Raw genomic sequence first — 15,968 nt, forward strand, 5'->3', positions numbered from 1 at the left:
CTCATACAGAAGTTTTGAAATATCTGTTAAAATAAAAATGCACCAGCCCTTTGACTCAGCAAATCCACTGTTAGGTATTTAATGTGTAGATATTTTCATCCATGGAGGCAAAGACCCATATACAAGGATGTTCACACTGCATTGCTCACAGGAGCAAAAGAGTAGAAACAATTCCAGTGTCCATCACTAGGGCACTGGTTAAATAATTTATGGTGCAACTGTATAATGGAATATTACAGTGCCATTAAAACAATAATAACCTATACATGCAGTACCATGCAGTATACATCCATATAGGAATAGATTATTTCTGAATAAATACGTAAGACACTGTAATAGTGGCTGCTTTTTTGAGACGGAGTCTCACTTTGTCTCCCAGGCTAGAGTACAATGGCGTGATCTTGGCTTACTGCAACCTTTCCGCCTCCCTGGTTCAAGCGATTCTCTTGCCTCAGTCTCTCGAGTAGCTGGGACTGCAGGCACGCACCACCACGCCCAGTTAATTTTTGTATTTTTAGTAGAGACGGGGTTTTGTCACGTTGGCCAAGCTGGTCTCGAACTCCTGATCTCAGGTGATCCACCCTCCTTGGCCTCCCAAAGTGCTGGGATTACAGGCGTGAGCCACAATGCCCGGCCAATAGTGGCTGCTTTTGAGAAAAGCAAATGAAGGTCAGAGATGGGAAAGAGAACTGCTTTTCATTGCATCTTTTTGTTCTGGTCAGCTATTTACTAAGAGTGTGTATTAATTTAAAAGAAATGAAAGAGGGAAGGAAATGAAAAAAGCCTTCAGTGTTATACCATTAAACACCATCAAGTCTAAATTTCTTAGCGTGAAAATCAAGACCATTCCTTTCGACACTGGGAAGGGTGATGGGTGGGAGGGCTGGTCCCCTGTGCCTTATGGCTCCCTGTCCTTCACAGATACCTCCAGGTGCTCCACTGCTGCTCCCTGAATCGGGACCTGGAACTTCTGCCCTTTGGAGATGTGACAGAGGTGAGAGGGAGGCGAGCCTGCCTTCTCTGTGTAATGTTCGTGCTCCTATGTTCATGCTGCCTCCCCAGGCAGGGAAGGGAGGGATCCCAGCTCTTCCTCCCAAAGCAGCTGGAGTTTTTCCTGCAGCTGCTGCAGGAGGAGCAAAGCTTCCCTCGCTGAGGGAGGTTGGGACTCAGCTTATAGAGGCACCTGGAAAGGAAAGTGGGTACCTTACCCCACAGAGGTGGAGAGCTGACCTCAAGCTCCTACTTCTGAAGCAAGAGCAGAGACCCCGTGAAGATGAGAAACCCCCCATCGCCCTTGCCCCACTCCGGCCAGTGCAACATCAGCCATGACCCGCAGGGGCAATTTCTGACTGTAACATTTCCCTGATAATTCACAATCTTTTACATCTGCAGCCACCTTAATACACATACGACCCTCACCCGAGAAAAAAGTGGCATTGCCTTCTTGATTTTAATGGTCTAGTAATAGCTCAGTCTGTTGAACACTTACTACATGCAAGGTGCTATTCTAGTGACTTGAATGTAGTGTCTTAGGTGAGAGTCACGATAATCTCAATAACCTCAGGAGGGTAGTCTCTTAATTCTTCTTCTTCTTCTTCTTCCCCTTCTTTTATTTATTTATTTTTTTTTTTGAAGGGGAGTCTTGTTCTCTGTCTGTCACCCAGGCTGGAGTACAGTGGTGCGATCTCAACTCACTGCAACCTCCACCTCCCAGATTCAAGAGATTCTTATACCTCAGCCTCCTGAGTAGCTGGGATTACAGGCATACACCTCCAGGTCCGGCTAATTTTTGCATTTTAGTGGAGACAGGGTTTCGTCATGTTAGCCAAGCTAGTCTCAAACTCCTGGCCTCATGTGATCCACCTAGCTTGGCCTCCAGAAGTGCTGGGATTACAGGCATGAGCTACTGCGCTCAGCCTATTCTTCTTCTTTTAAAGCTGGGACTATAAATCCTTGATGGCAGAGAGCTCAATGATCTTATTCAAGGTTGTTTCTTCAATAGGAAGAACAAGGTCTCATCTGTAAAATGGCATAAATAAGAGTACTGACCTGATCGGATTGCTTTGAGGTTTAAATGAATTAATACAAAGTGTTTTGACTAGTGCCTGGCCTAGAGTAAGTGTTAACTATTATTGTAAGAGCACAGTAGGCATTGAATAGTGTTTGATGAATAAGTAAATGCATGAATGGGGAAACTGTGCTTTGGCCAGATCAAGCAGGTTGTCCAAGGTCACACAGTGGTGACCTGGAAGCACGGCAGGGACAGGAGGTTTCTCTGCCACCATTTCAACTCTGATTCTTCTTTACAGAGACTTCAAGCAGTCAGGATAGAACAGGAACTAGGACTTACACTCCAGCTCCCACTTCCTCAGAGCCCGAAGGAGGGATGGGCCAGCTGGCAGCTGCCTGGAGTGCTAATCTGCAAAACATGCTCAGTAACTTGGGTTTCCACCCTCAACTCCTATCACAGCAGGTGCCGTATGAGATGGTCCTTCCAGCATCAGTAAAGCTCCTTGCAGCCATTGCAGCTCTGGTCTGTTGAGTGGGTGTACACAGTGCAAATAGTCTTTGACGACACCTCTAACCCAGGCCAACGGTCCCACAAGTTGACAGGTGCTGTCAATGGAGATTAAAAACCTGAATAAGGCCAGGTCCAGTGTAACCCCAGCACCTTGGGAGGCCAAGATAGGAGAAATTGCTTGAGCCCAGGAGTTTGAGACCAGCCTAGGCAATATAGTGAGACCTCATCTCTACCAAAAAAAAAAAAAAAAAAAAAGGTTTAAAAACATTAGCTAAGTGTGGTGGCACCGCCTGTAGTCCCAGCTACTCAGGAGGCTGAGATGGGAGGATCGCTTGAGACTGAGAGACGGAGGTCGCAGTAAGCCATGATTGCTGGCGCCACTGCACTCCAGCCTGGGCAGCAGAGGAGACCCTGTCTCAAAAAACCAAATAAATAAAACCAGAATAATATGTGAGACAGTGCTCTTACTTGGGAATGAGTGACTTATTTTATTATCTGAATTTTTAATAGTTTAATGTTTGCCTCCTAGAAGTTGATAGGTTTAGAAAAATTGTATCTAAGTAAGAGTTACAATTTTTTAAAAGTCATATATCTTTAAATTTAGATTCAGGGGATACATGGAGAGTTATAAGATTTTTAATTAACTGAGAAGCAATTTATTCATCCCCTACTAACCACGTTTTGAAAAATATTTTTATTGATGCATAGTATTTGTACATGTTTTTTGGGTACCTGTGCTGCTTTGTTATATCTGTAGAATATGTAATGATCAGGTCAGGGCATTTAGGGTACCCAGCACCTTGAGTATTTATCATTTCCATTGTGCTGAGAACTTTTCAACTCCTGTCTACTAGCTCTGCTGAAATATACAATATGTTGTTGTTAGCTATAGTCACCCTATTCTGCTATCAAACATTAGAACTTATTCCTTCTATCTATTGATGTTTGTATCCATCAGCCAACCTCTCTTCATTCTCACCTCCCTTCCCTACCCCCAAAAATCCTTTCCAGCCTCTGGTGTCCATCATTCTACTATCTACCTCCACGGGATCAGCTTTTAAGCTCCCACGTATGAGTGAGATATATATGTATTTTTAAGTCCAGAATGCCAAATTATCAGATATCCTGGAGTGTGTGCATATCTTGGTCTGTACTGAGGGGGTTCTGTCTGCTACATCTGTCTACCCATTTGAGCGCACCTGGCTGTGCTCGCTGTCTAGACATGGTGCCTTTTACTGCCTGTCTGCAGATTGGGGAGCGGGGCCTCGACCTCTCTGGGGGGCAGAAACAGAGGATCAGCCTGGCCCGTGCCGTCTATTCTGACCATCAGATCTACCTGCTGGACGACCCCCTGTCTGCTGTGGATGCCCACGTGGGAAAGCACATTTTTGAGGAGTGCATTAAGAAGACACTCAGGGGGAAGACGGTCATCCTGGTGACCCACCAGCTGCAGGTTAGCACCCCTCCAGGGCTCTGACTGTGATTGACGGATAACGTAGATCCTCAAGCCTTTGCCATTTCAGAGTGTGATTCAGTAACAGCCTCCCAGCAGCCGTCCTCATCTCAGGTTAGACTCCTCCATATTTGGGGAGGGCTGTAAAAAACTTGGATTTCCTCTGCTTTCCACACAAAGCAAACAGACTGGTAGAAGATTTTTGTGCTGGTAAAAATTGAGAACAAATTTTATGGTCTCCTTTATCTTCAAAATTTTTTGAGTAGACCCCTGCTTTTCAAGTTATAAAAAATGAAAACAGGCCGGGCATGGTGGCTCATGCCTATAATCAAAGCACTTTGGGAGGCCAAAGCAGGAGGACTGCTTGAGACCAGGAGTTCAAGACCAGCCTGGGCAACATAGAGAGACCTCCCATCTCTACAAAAATTTAAAAAATTAGCCAGGCGTTGTGGTGCATCTGTGGTCCCAGCTACTGGGGAGGCCAAGGCAGGAGGATGGAGCCCCGGAGGTCAAGGCTGCAGTGAGCTGTGAGTGCCACTGCACTCCAGCCCGGGCAACAGAACAAGACCCTGTCTCAAAAAAAAAAATCAATAAATCAATAAAAAAGAAAAGAAAAGAAAAAGAAACCAATCTCTCAGAAAAGAATTCCCCAAGTCTCCCATTCTTAGATTGAGAGCCATCTCAGTGTGTTTTCTTACCGATGATGACCGCGGTGCAATGACTGCTTCTGGTGCTGCTTCTCCTGGGTCATTTTCCCTTGAATATTTTCATAGATGGCATTGGCCACAGTGCCTTATTCTTTTCTCTCTCCCTTCTTCTTCTATTTCTTTTTCTCTCACTCCTAATTTTTGCTTTACTATTTTTTTGGTATAAAATATTTAAGACATAAACAAGGTTTAGAAAATAATTAATAAAAACCAATGTATCTACCACCCAGATTAAACAACAAAACATTGATTCCACGCTCCAGTCTTGTTCCAGTTCTCCCTTTCTGCTCTCCTGACTTTGTTGTTTATTGTTTCCATGCATGTCTTCATACTTCTACAGCATATGCATGAATCTCTAGACGTGAAGAAATTCCTTTTGCATATTTTAAAACTTTATAGAATTTATTTTTTACTTTCTGTTCCCTTTGGTAATTTCCTTTTTTCCCTCAACATTATGTTTTTTGAGATCTTCCATGTTGATACTTGTAACTTTATATACATATATATATATATATATATTTTTTTTTTTTGAGACAGAGTCTGACTCTGTTGCCCAGGCTGGAGTGCAATGGTACAATCTCAGCTCACTGCAGCCTCCACTTCCCAGGTTCAAGCAATTCTGCCTCAGCCTCCCGAGTAGCTGGGACTACAGGCACAAGCCACCACACCTGGCTGATTTTTGTATATGTAGTAGAGATGGGGTTTCACCGTATTGGCCAGGCTGGTCTTGAACTCCTGACCTTGTGATCTGTCCACCTTGGCCTCCCAAAGTGCTGGAATTACAGGCATGAGCCACTGCACCCAGCCTTGTAACTTTATTTAATTCTGCTTGGTATAGCATTCCAATATCTGAATGTACCAGAATTTATTTCTCCAAGATGAACAGTTGTTTCTTATTTTTCACTTTTACAAAAAAAAATACTTCAGTGTACCTCCTTCTACGTGTACCTTTGTACACGTTTGAGAGTTTTTTCGGGCAGGGTTTTAGGAATCGTTGGTTCATAATTCTTCAAAAATCTTCCATGTTACTGAATAGGTCAAATTGTTCTCCAAAGTAGTTGTGCTAATCTACAATCCTCCTGATAGTTAAGGAGAGTTCCTTTTACCTCAGATCATCACCAACACTTGGAGTTGTCCAACTTTTAAATGTTTGCTCATCTGTTGGTATGAAATAATATTTTATCATGGTTTAAATTTACATTTTCCTGGTGAATAGTAAAATCAAACATCTTTCCATGTGCTTACTGAAGCCTTTCTTTCTTCTGACTGTCCAGTACTTAGAATTTTGTGACCAGATCATTTTGTTGGAAAATGGGAAAATCTGTGAAAATGGAACTCACAGTGAGTTGATGCAGAAAAAGGGGAAATATGCCCAACTTATCCAGAAGATGCACAAAGAAGCCACATCGGTGAGTCCTGCCCCACCGCCCTCACTGCCCACGGTGGATACACGTGTACTCAGGGCCTGTGCTCTCTCCCCAGGACATGTTGCAGGACACAGCAAAGATAGCAGAGAAGCCAAAGGTAGAAAGTCAGGCTCTGGCCACCTCCCTGGAAGAGTCTCTCAACGGAAATGCTGGTAATGGTGTGGGAGACAGGACAAGAATGTCTGCATGCCTGCCTGGGTCCTCCAGAGGTCCCAGTGTTTCCTCCTCGACCCCAGACTGGGCCATGTCCCTCAGTGTCTTGAGACCCTAAGCATTTACATACACAGGTTCCAGATCCAAGTAGTTGAGCACCATGGGGTGTAGACTGATGGGCAGGAGGCCTGAAGAATCCAGGAAGTGAGTGTTGTGGGGGGCACAGCTAAGGTTGTACAGCAGAGGAAAGATAGGGGGTAGCTTTGGCTCTGAGTGGCACAGATTTAAGACTTGGCCAGGCATCTAGACATTCATTCATTACACATTGCAAGAGAGTAAATATTGAGAGCAAAGGTATTAGGGATCAGAAATGAATTGGGTTTAGCCCCTGATGTCTGGAAGCTCATGGCTTTGCTCTTGTCTGGGGCAGAGTAGAAGGGAGCAACTTCCATTTTTCAAGTAAGACAGTTCTGGATTTGAATCCCAGCTCTGCTGCTTACAAAGCTGTGTGACCTTAGCCATCTAACTTAACCTCTCTGAATTCTCGGCAAAGGTGGAGATGATGGTACTTAACTCCACAGGGTTGTAGTGGAGATTAGATGAGGTCATATATAGGGAAGCCCTCTAAACAGTGCCGTTACATTGTAGGCTCCTGTCTCCAGCTGAGTCTTTTTTTTTAGACAGAGTCTTGCTCTGTTGCCCAGGCAGGAATACAGTGGCTTGATCTTGGCTCACTTCAACTTCTGCCTCCCAGGTTCAAGCGATTCTCATACCTAAGCCTCCCAAGTAGCTAGGACTACAAGCACACACCACCACACCGGCTAATTTTTGTATTTTTAGTAGAGACCGGGTTTCACCATGTTGCCTAGGATGGTCTCAAACTCCTGACCTCAAGTGATCCACTCACCTCGGCCTCCCAAAGTGCTGGGGTTATAGGCATGAGCCACCACGCCCGGCCACCAACTGAGTCTTTTTGAAGAAAACCTACTCCAAAAATTTCCATCCTGGTGTAATTTCCCTCAGGATTAAAATTCCAGAAAAAGAGCACCCTTCCCCAGGAAATATTGGGGTGTCGTTATTAGAAGGGAGAATAGCAGGCAGCAGCAGCAGACAGTCACTGTCGTGATGGTTGTTGTTATGATTATCATCAGAAGCATCTATGGGCATCTCCAGGTACTGGTCTTCAGGCCAAGCTCAAGGCCAAGAGTTCACCTGAGCTGGTGTCAGGGCTGTTTTGTGAAGCATTATCTCAGAAGTGTATGGCTGCAGGGCATCTTAGCAAACCTCTCGACTTTCCATTTTCTTGGACAAGGAAACAGAAGGGTTAAGTGATTTGCCTGATGTTGCACAGTGTCATAGTGACAGTTCTGAAACCTAGGTTTTCTGGTTGCAGGTGGTTTTCTTCGTTCTTTCCCGCATTTCTCTCAGCCCATCACACACGTGAGACCCCCCAGTCCCTCCATAGTTTATTAAATGGCTAAGGATGGATCCCTTTCCAGGCTCTGGAGCCCAGGACAAAGGTTTCTTTCAGTAGAGTCTTCCATGAAAAACCTTAGACGTAGGTGGGGCACTGAAGCTGGAAAGTGAAAAGCTGGCACAGGATCGAAGCCAGAGACAGAAGGAAGCAGATCATGTGATTGGCAGGCATACCATTTTTCTCTTCTTCTACCCTGACCCAGTGCCAGAGCATCAGCTCACACAGGAGGAGGAGATGGAAGAAGGCTGGAGGATCTACCACCACTACATCCAGGCAGCTGGAGGTACGGTCCCCACGCCAGCCCAGGGCTCTCTCTTGGAGCAGCCCTATCCCTGAAACTGGGTCAGATTGGAACATGTGAGGTCATGTGAAGTAGAGAGGTCCAGAGGAGCCATAGTATTTATTGGCCTAACTTGCAAAACCAAACTCTACTCAGTTATAGCAACTCTACCACCAAAGCCAAGGTTGGAAGTTATATTTTCATGTATACTCATTATTTCAGTGTTTTTCTATTTTTTAATTAAAAAAATTAAAAAAACATAGAATAGACATGGGGTCTTGCCGTGTTGACCAGGCTGGTCTTGGGTCCTGGCCTCAAGCAATCCTCCCATCTCAGCCACCCAAAGTGCTCCCGTCTCATTATTTCAGTGTTTTTCAAACTCTGGGCTCTGCTCCCTTAGCGGGTTTTATAATCGGCTGAGTTTATCATGAGCAGCACTGAAAGACATGAATCGGCGGGAAAATAGCGGCCACATCGCAAAAGGTAACAGTGGTGGGACTTTTATTTTGGTGTGATTTAAAATTTCTTAATTTTTATTTCTTAAGGCAGGCAGAGGGCAATTAGAAGTTCAAAGCTACTGCCTTATTAAATGGTATATATCATCATGTATATTTACTGTACAACGTTGTAAACACAAAACTCAGTATATGGTGCTGTACTTATCAAGTAATTTAAGAGATTTTTGAGAGTAATTTTTACTCCATGAAACTTTTTACTCATCGTTTACTTTGGAAGCTGACCCTTGTGTAAGATGTCTCCTGTCTGCATGCCTGGGGGAGGAAGAGGTAGGCTGTGTACACAGAACGCTGTCCCCACCCCATCCACTATGGGTATCCTGCAAGGAGTAACCTAGGGCCTGCCCAGACAGAGCAGGAAACAGCAAATGCTTGTGAAATGCATGAATGGATCTAGCAGCATACATTGATCTGTATTTACAAAGTGCCTACTATGTTCCAGGCACTGTGCCAAGCTGTAGAGGGGAGGGGGTATAAAGTCATCTAAGAACCAACCCTGGAATCTAGCTGGAGAATTAAGACATTGCTTCCATCAGATGGTAAGAGAGATCTCTGCGGCCAGGGAATCTCCAATCTCATCAAAGAAGAGATAGCCCTTGAAGGAAGGATAGAATTTGGGAAAAGACTGTGGGCACGGGACATGTGAGCATGAATAGATGAGAGGAGTGCTAGAGCAGGAGGCAGTGCCCCAAGGAGTGTAACCTCCCTTTTCCTTCCCTTAACTGCTTCAAATCCCAGCTCTGCCACTCACCAACTCTGTGAGTTTGGGCAAGGGAGTTCCCCTCTCAGATTCAGTTTCCTCATTTTATTAGCCTATTTGTGCTGCTGTAACAACATATATTAGATTGGGTAGTTTATAAAGAACAGAAATTTATTTCTCACTGTTCTGGAGGCTGGGAAGTCCAAGATCAAGGTGCTGGCAAGTTTGTTGTCTGATGAGGGCCCAGTATCTACTTCCAAGATGGTGCCTTGAACGCTGCATCCTCCATCCCTGGAGGGGATAAATGTTGTATCCTCACATGGTGAAAGGGACAAAAAACCAGGAAGGCAGCTCTCTGAAGCCTCTTTTTTAAGGGCATTAATGCCACTCATGAGGGCTCCATCCTCATGGCCATCACCTCCTAGAGGCCTCACTTTCTAATACCATCACCTTGGGAATTTGGTTTCAACATATGAATTTTGGAGAGACACATACATTCACACAATAGCACTATTGAAAATGGGGATAGGAATTTCTAATTCAGAAATAATGCACACATTTAGTACTATTCCTGGCATATAGCACATAATAGTACATACCACATAAAAGGTAACTGTTATTATTATTTATAAAACTGAACCTGCAGGACCTGCATAAGGTGAACTAACTTCTCTAGAACACTGCCCTGTGCCAGGCACTGGGCTGAGTGCTTGACGCACGTTATCTCATATCATCTTCGGCATGGCTCTGAAACTGGTAAGGTTATCACTGTTTCATAGGTAAAGAAGTGGCATGTTGCTGACATTTGGTACCTTATCCAAGGTCACACGGTTTGGAAGTGGTGGAGCCAGGATTTGAACCCAAGTTTCTCTGGCATTGGAACCCAGCTCTTCCCATTCCTCCAAGGCGTCCACAGTGGGTGGGGCTCAAGGGTTTCCAAGCACTCAAAGACAGAGATGGCCGAGCAGCTGAGTCAGCCGTTGCCTCGCACCTGTTTGTGGCACTTGCACATCACCACTGTCTCCCTCCCAGGTTACATGGTCTCTTGCATAGTTTTCTTCTTCATGGTGCTGATTGTCTTCTTCACAATCTTCAGCTTCTGGTGGCTGAGCTACTGGTTGGAGCAGGGCTCAGGGGTGAGTGCCATGAGGTGGGTGGGCTGTGTTTCTATGGGCTTGAGTGAGGTGGGGTGAATTCTTGCTCCTTGAGACCAGAAGAGCCAGAGCATGGCTTGGGACCCACATGACAAGCCCAGAGCTGGTGTTCCAGAGAGAACTGTGGGGAGCCAGGACTCTGGGGTTCCCCCGGCACAGGCCTTTGTAGAATGGGTGGTCGCCTGTGCAGTCTTACTGGAAAACCAAGAGATTTATATCCCCAGACAGTGCCCCAAGAATCTTTGCATTCCACTGCAGTAACTGTCTCCTTTAGCTCCAGGCTGGCCTCCATACTATGGTTTATTTAAAATATACTTCTGGTCTTGTGAGCTGGGAGCCACCATGGGCCACACTGTGTCAAGTTATTTCACTAATCTCCCCACCCACATTCAGAGGAAGGTTCCACTGTCTCCATTTTCCCAAGGGGACCCTGTGCCTAGAGAGGATGAAGAACCTGCCCTAGGACAGGACAGGGCCGGGACTTGAACTTGGTGCTTTGAATCGAAGCCATGCTTTTCCCACAGTGCTCCACATGGTTAATTTCTGGATCGTGTACCAGGAGGTTTGGGTCAGGAGCACAGAAGCCACTCTAAGTATTTAGAGCTTCCAAGGATTTAATATAGGGAATTAGAGGCTCAGTCAACCATTGGAGGGGAATTGGCCATCAGGGATCTCAGCTGAACTGAAGTGGGTGATTCCCAGGATGCCTTCCAGCCTCTGGAAAAACCCCACACCCCACACTCCTGCCCACAGTTGCCACTGAGCATGCTGGCTTCTCCTCTTCCACCTTTCTGTTTCCCTGTGGGTGCCTCTCCTTGGCAGAATCTAACCTGAAACCATGCTGGCAGAAGTTCTGGGAATTCACGTTCCCAAGCTTCTCGCTGCATTGCGGCAGAGCGTGCACAAGGGCCCACCTGCTGCAGTGTCCATGGGGCAGACTCTGAGGGCCTGATGCAGGGCAGGGCAGTGGGAATGAAGAGCAAAAGAGAGTAACTAAGCACTGAGCAGGGAGGTTTGGGCAAACAGCTTCACCTTCTACCAGCCCCGGAGTCTCATGTGTCCCCAGGGAGAAGGCTTTACCTGCCACTGAATTTCCCCCTGGACACCTGCAGTCTGACTCCCTGTTCTTTCTTGAAGACCAATAGCAGCTGAGAGAGCAATGGAACCACAGCAGACCGGGCAACATGGCAGACAATCCTCAACTGTCCTTCTACCAGCTAGTGTACGGGCTCAACGCCCTGCTCCTCATCTGTGTGGGGGTCTGCTCCTCAGGGATTTTCACCAAGATCACGAGGAAGGCATCCACGGCCCTGAACAACAAGCTCTTCAGCAAGGTATGGGCCTGGGTGCTGGGCGGGACCGAAGGCTGATCTCTGAACTTACCCAGCTTCATTTTTATTTTTTTATTTTTTAGAGCTCTGTAGCCCAGGCTGGAGTGCAGTGGCACAATCTCCACTCACGGCAACCTCCGCCTTCCAGGCTGAAGTGATCCTCCTGCCTCAGCCTCCCAAGTGGCTGGGAGTACAGGCACATGCTACCAGATCTGACTAATTTTTGTAGTTTTTGTAGAGACTGGGTTTCACCACGTTGCCCAAGGTGGTCTCAAACTCCTGGGTTCCAGTGATCCATCCACCTAGGCCCTACAAAGTGCTCGGATTACAGGCATGAGCCAGCACACCCGGCCTATTTTTTTTTAAATTAGTAGACTTTAATTATTTATTTATGTGTAAAGATGGGGTCTTGCTCTGTTGCCCAGGCTGGTCTCAAAATCCTGGGCTAATGCAATCCTCCCACATTGGCCTCTTAAGTAGCCAGTATTACAGGTGTGAGCCACCATGCCCAGCCAACTTTATTTTACTATTTTTTTTATTATACTTTAAGTTTTAGGGTACATGTGCACATGCAGGTTAGTTACATATGTATACATGTGCCATGTTGGTGTGCTGCACCCAGTAACTCGTTATTTAACATTAGGTATATCTCCTAATGCTATCCCTCCTCCCTCCCCCCACCCCACAACAGGCCCCGGTGTGTGATGTTCCCCTTCCTGTGTCCTTGTGTTCTCATTGTTCAATTCCCACCTATGAGTGAGAACATGCGGTGTTTGGTTTTTTGTCTTTGCAATAATTTGCTGAGAATGATGGTTTCCAGCTTCAGGATTATAAATCATGCTGCTATAAAGATACATGCACATGTATGCACACGTATGTTTATTGTGGCACTATTCACAATAGCAAAGACTTGGAACCAAGCCAACTTTATTTTTTGAGCACTTTTGGTTTACAGAAAAATTGAGATGAAAGTACAGAGAGTTCTTATATACCTGCCTATCACCTAGGCTGGAGTGCAGTGGTGTGATCACAGCTTACTGCAGGCTCGACCTCCTGGGCTGAAGCAGTCCTCCCTACCTTAACCTCCGAGTAGCTGGGACCACAGGCGCACACCACCAGGCCTGGCTAATTTTTGTATTTTTGTAGAGACAGGTCTTGCCACGTTGCGCAGGCTGGTCTTGAACTCCCGGGCTCAAGCCATCTGCCCATCTCAGCCTCCTAAAGTGCTGGGATTACAGTTGTGAGTCACTGCACCTAGCCCATTTCTCTTATTCTTAACATCTTGCATAACGTGGGACATTTGTTACAATTGATGAGTCAATATTGATACATTATTAATTATTATTATTAACGAATGTCCATAGTTCACCTTATGGTGCATTCTTTGTGCTGTGCATTCTATGGGTTTTGAAAAATGTATAATGACATGCATCCATGGTACAGAATAGTTCCCCTGCCATAAACAAAACCCTGTGTCCCACCTATTCATCCCTCCCTCCCTACTCTCAAACTCCCGGCAACCACTGATCTTTTTTACTCTCTTCATAGCTTTGCCTTTTCTAAAATGTAGTTGCAGCTGGGTGAACCAGGCCACTTGGTGAGAAGGGAGTGACGAAGCTGCAGCGGAGCTTTCCTGCTGGGAGTCTGGTTCTAAGAGCTCCGTGTCCCCTGATGGAGGGCCACAGCGACGCTGGCCTCCACTGGCTGAGCATGGTCGTATACAGAGTTGCTTATGATTGCCCTGAGTTCTCTTTGAAGTGGATATTATCCTCATTTTACATATGAGGAAACTGAAATCTCACATATGTTAAAGTTGGAATATGTGTTTGGTTAGAATACTGAATTGCCAGCTGGGCGCGGTAGCTCACACCTGGAATCCCAGCATTTTGGGAGGCCTGAGGTGAGTGGATTGCTTGAGCTCAGGAGTTCAAGACCAGCCTGGGCAACATGGCAAAATCTTGTCTCTACCAAAGATATAAAAATTAGCCGGACATGGGGGCTTGTGCCTGTAGTCCCTGCTACTTGGGGGACTGAGCAAGGAGGATCACTTGAGCCAGGGAGGTGGAGGTGGCAGTGAGCTGAGATTATGCCACTGCACTCCAGCCTGGGAGACCGTGAGACCCTATCTCATTTAAAAAAAAAAAAAAAAACCGAATTGCCTATGGTATCACACTGCTTCTTGGAAATGTCATTCCTCTCTCTCACTAAGTGTTACTATGTGCCAGGTTCTGCAGTGGGCATGGGGCTTACATTAGAGAATGCACAGTGCAGGTAGGGTTTGGGCCATCATGGTTGTATAGTCTAATGAGGGAGATGGACAAGAAAACAGGCCATTGTCGTAGATATGTAAAGTTCATCACGGGATGGGAAACACAGGGCCATGAGAACATAAGAGGCACCTTGTCTTAGCTTGAGGGCAGGGGAAGAAAGTGGGGAGAGTCCAGAAAGCCTTCTTGGGGACTTCACTCCTTGAAGGAGGAATCAGATTTAGCCAGCTCAAGACCAGGAGACTGAAGGTGAACAAAAGCAGAGCACTTCTGGGAGGCTAATGGAGTTCTGGAAGGCTAATCTCAGAGGTGGGAGTGGGGGTTTTGACTTGGAGATGCGGGAGGTGAGGAGCGGCCCATCGTTGCTTGTAGACTGAACGCAAATTGCATTGCCATCAAGTGTTTCAACTTTGGCAGGGTGAGACAAAGCTTTTCCCCACCTCTCAGGTAAAGCTTGGCAGAACCAGAAAGCAGGAGGGGGAAATTCTACCTGAGGCCTGACACTTTCCCACCCGGCCTCTGGGGGTGGCCCTTGGCCCTCAAGGTGTTATCTGAGTTTCTTTTGACAGCACATTCCAAGATTCTAGAAATATCCAGTGCCCATGCCTCTAAATGACATTTTGTATTTTAATTTTGAGAAATGTTCAAGTTTCTGTCCATGAAAATGTGTTTCGTATTTAAAATATTTTCCTTTTTCCCATCCTTTCGTGGCTTTTTAAACTTTAAATTTGTCTTTGTAGTTTTAAAGAATCACAAGTAAAGGACAAATCTGAAAAATTTTGCTCAACTGCAAGCACAACAGAAAAAAATGAAGCAAAAATGAACAAACAAGAACAACCCCAGATCATTTTGATACTTAGAAGACAATCAGAAACTGAAACCCTTTTCCCTTTGTCGCCACCATTGGTCCCTAATCCAAAGTAGTGCTGGGCTTCCACAGATGCATCTTCCTCACCCACAGTGGAGCTCATGTCCGCTCCTGTCTCCTCCACAACCCTGCCATGCCCCTCACCTGCAAGGCGTGCTCAGAGTCCTTGAAGGGGTGACCCTTTTGCCCTTTGATTCCTCTGAGTGATCATGACAATTCTGACTGCTTTAGCTCAAGTATTTAACAAAACATTCTGGAAATAAAATTGAAGGCATTTTAGAGGCAGAAAAAGCAAGGAGGCTTTAAATCTGCCCCCTCCAACCCTCACTACCCCACCAGCTAGAAAGCAAACATACATGAGAACTACACTTGGTCAGCAGTATCCATGCATTTGTGATGACAGCAGCTACAGAGAACACTTCATGGCTCAAATAATTACATTTAGTAACAGTCAAAATGTCCTTCCCTCCTCTTTCTGTGAGTTTGGCTTTAATAGATGCCATTGGCTTCTATTCATTTCTACTTCTTGCATTATAGCTTGAGAAGTACATGGGGAAATGTAGGTGGTCATTTGGTCAGTGCCATGAACCTTTAAGAAATTGCCTTCTGTGAAGAGTGACTGTGCCAGGCTTGGGGAAGCCTCAGAAGGCCTAATTGGATCATGGTTTTGCCATTAACCACTTGCGTAATGAGTAAGTTACAGAGCCACTTCCTCTTCTTCAATCTTCAGTTTCCTCATCTGCAAAACAAGGACACCAAACTAAATGCTTTTGTTAGAGCCTACCTTGTGGTTTGAAATGTCCTTTGACCTCCAGAAGGCCTCATGGCCACTGGCTGTTAGAGATCAACTTGGAGGTGCCACCTTCAAGAAGGGGGCAGTTATGGCTAAATTTGATCCAAGGGTCCAAATCGTGTGCAACCCAGTAGGATTGCTGCTCCTAATCTTTGGCAGTCCTGAGTGAAAATGGTCCCATCTGTAGGAAATAATAAGAGCTGGTATTGGTAGAATGCCCTACTGGGGGTGATGCAGGGCAGGCAAACCCCAGATTGGGGCTTAGTCCATAAGGGCTCTTGGCTTTGCCCAGGAAAGAATTCAAGGGCAAGCCAGTGGTAGG

At 45.8% G+C, this 15,968-nt stretch overlaps 1 protein-coding gene across 1 annotated transcript in view; it reads left to right on the forward strand.

The window, feature by feature from the left end:
- The window catches only part of LOC100582153 (ATP-binding cassette sub-family C member 11), a 40,312-nt gene that overhangs the window by 3,199 nt on the left and 21,145 nt on the right, over positions 1–15,968 (forward strand). Inside the window, 8 exon segments of the mRNA XM_030821836.1 lie at positions 922–994; positions 3,771–3,974; positions 5,956–6,090; positions 6,164–6,260; positions 7,941–8,021; positions 10,266–10,369; positions 11,525–11,561; positions 11,564–11,721. Coding sequence (XP_030677696.1) covers positions 922–994; positions 3,771–3,974; positions 5,956–6,090; positions 6,164–6,260; positions 7,941–8,021; positions 10,266–10,369; positions 11,525–11,561; positions 11,564–11,721 — 889 coding nt within the window.

This window comes from Nomascus leucogenys, chromosome 2 (genome assembly GCF_006542625.1).
Source record: "Nomascus leucogenys isolate Asia chromosome 2, Asia_NLE_v1, whole genome shotgun sequence".
Classification (NCBI taxonomy): domain Eukaryota; kingdom Metazoa; phylum Chordata; class Mammalia; order Primates; family Hylobatidae; genus Nomascus; species Nomascus leucogenys.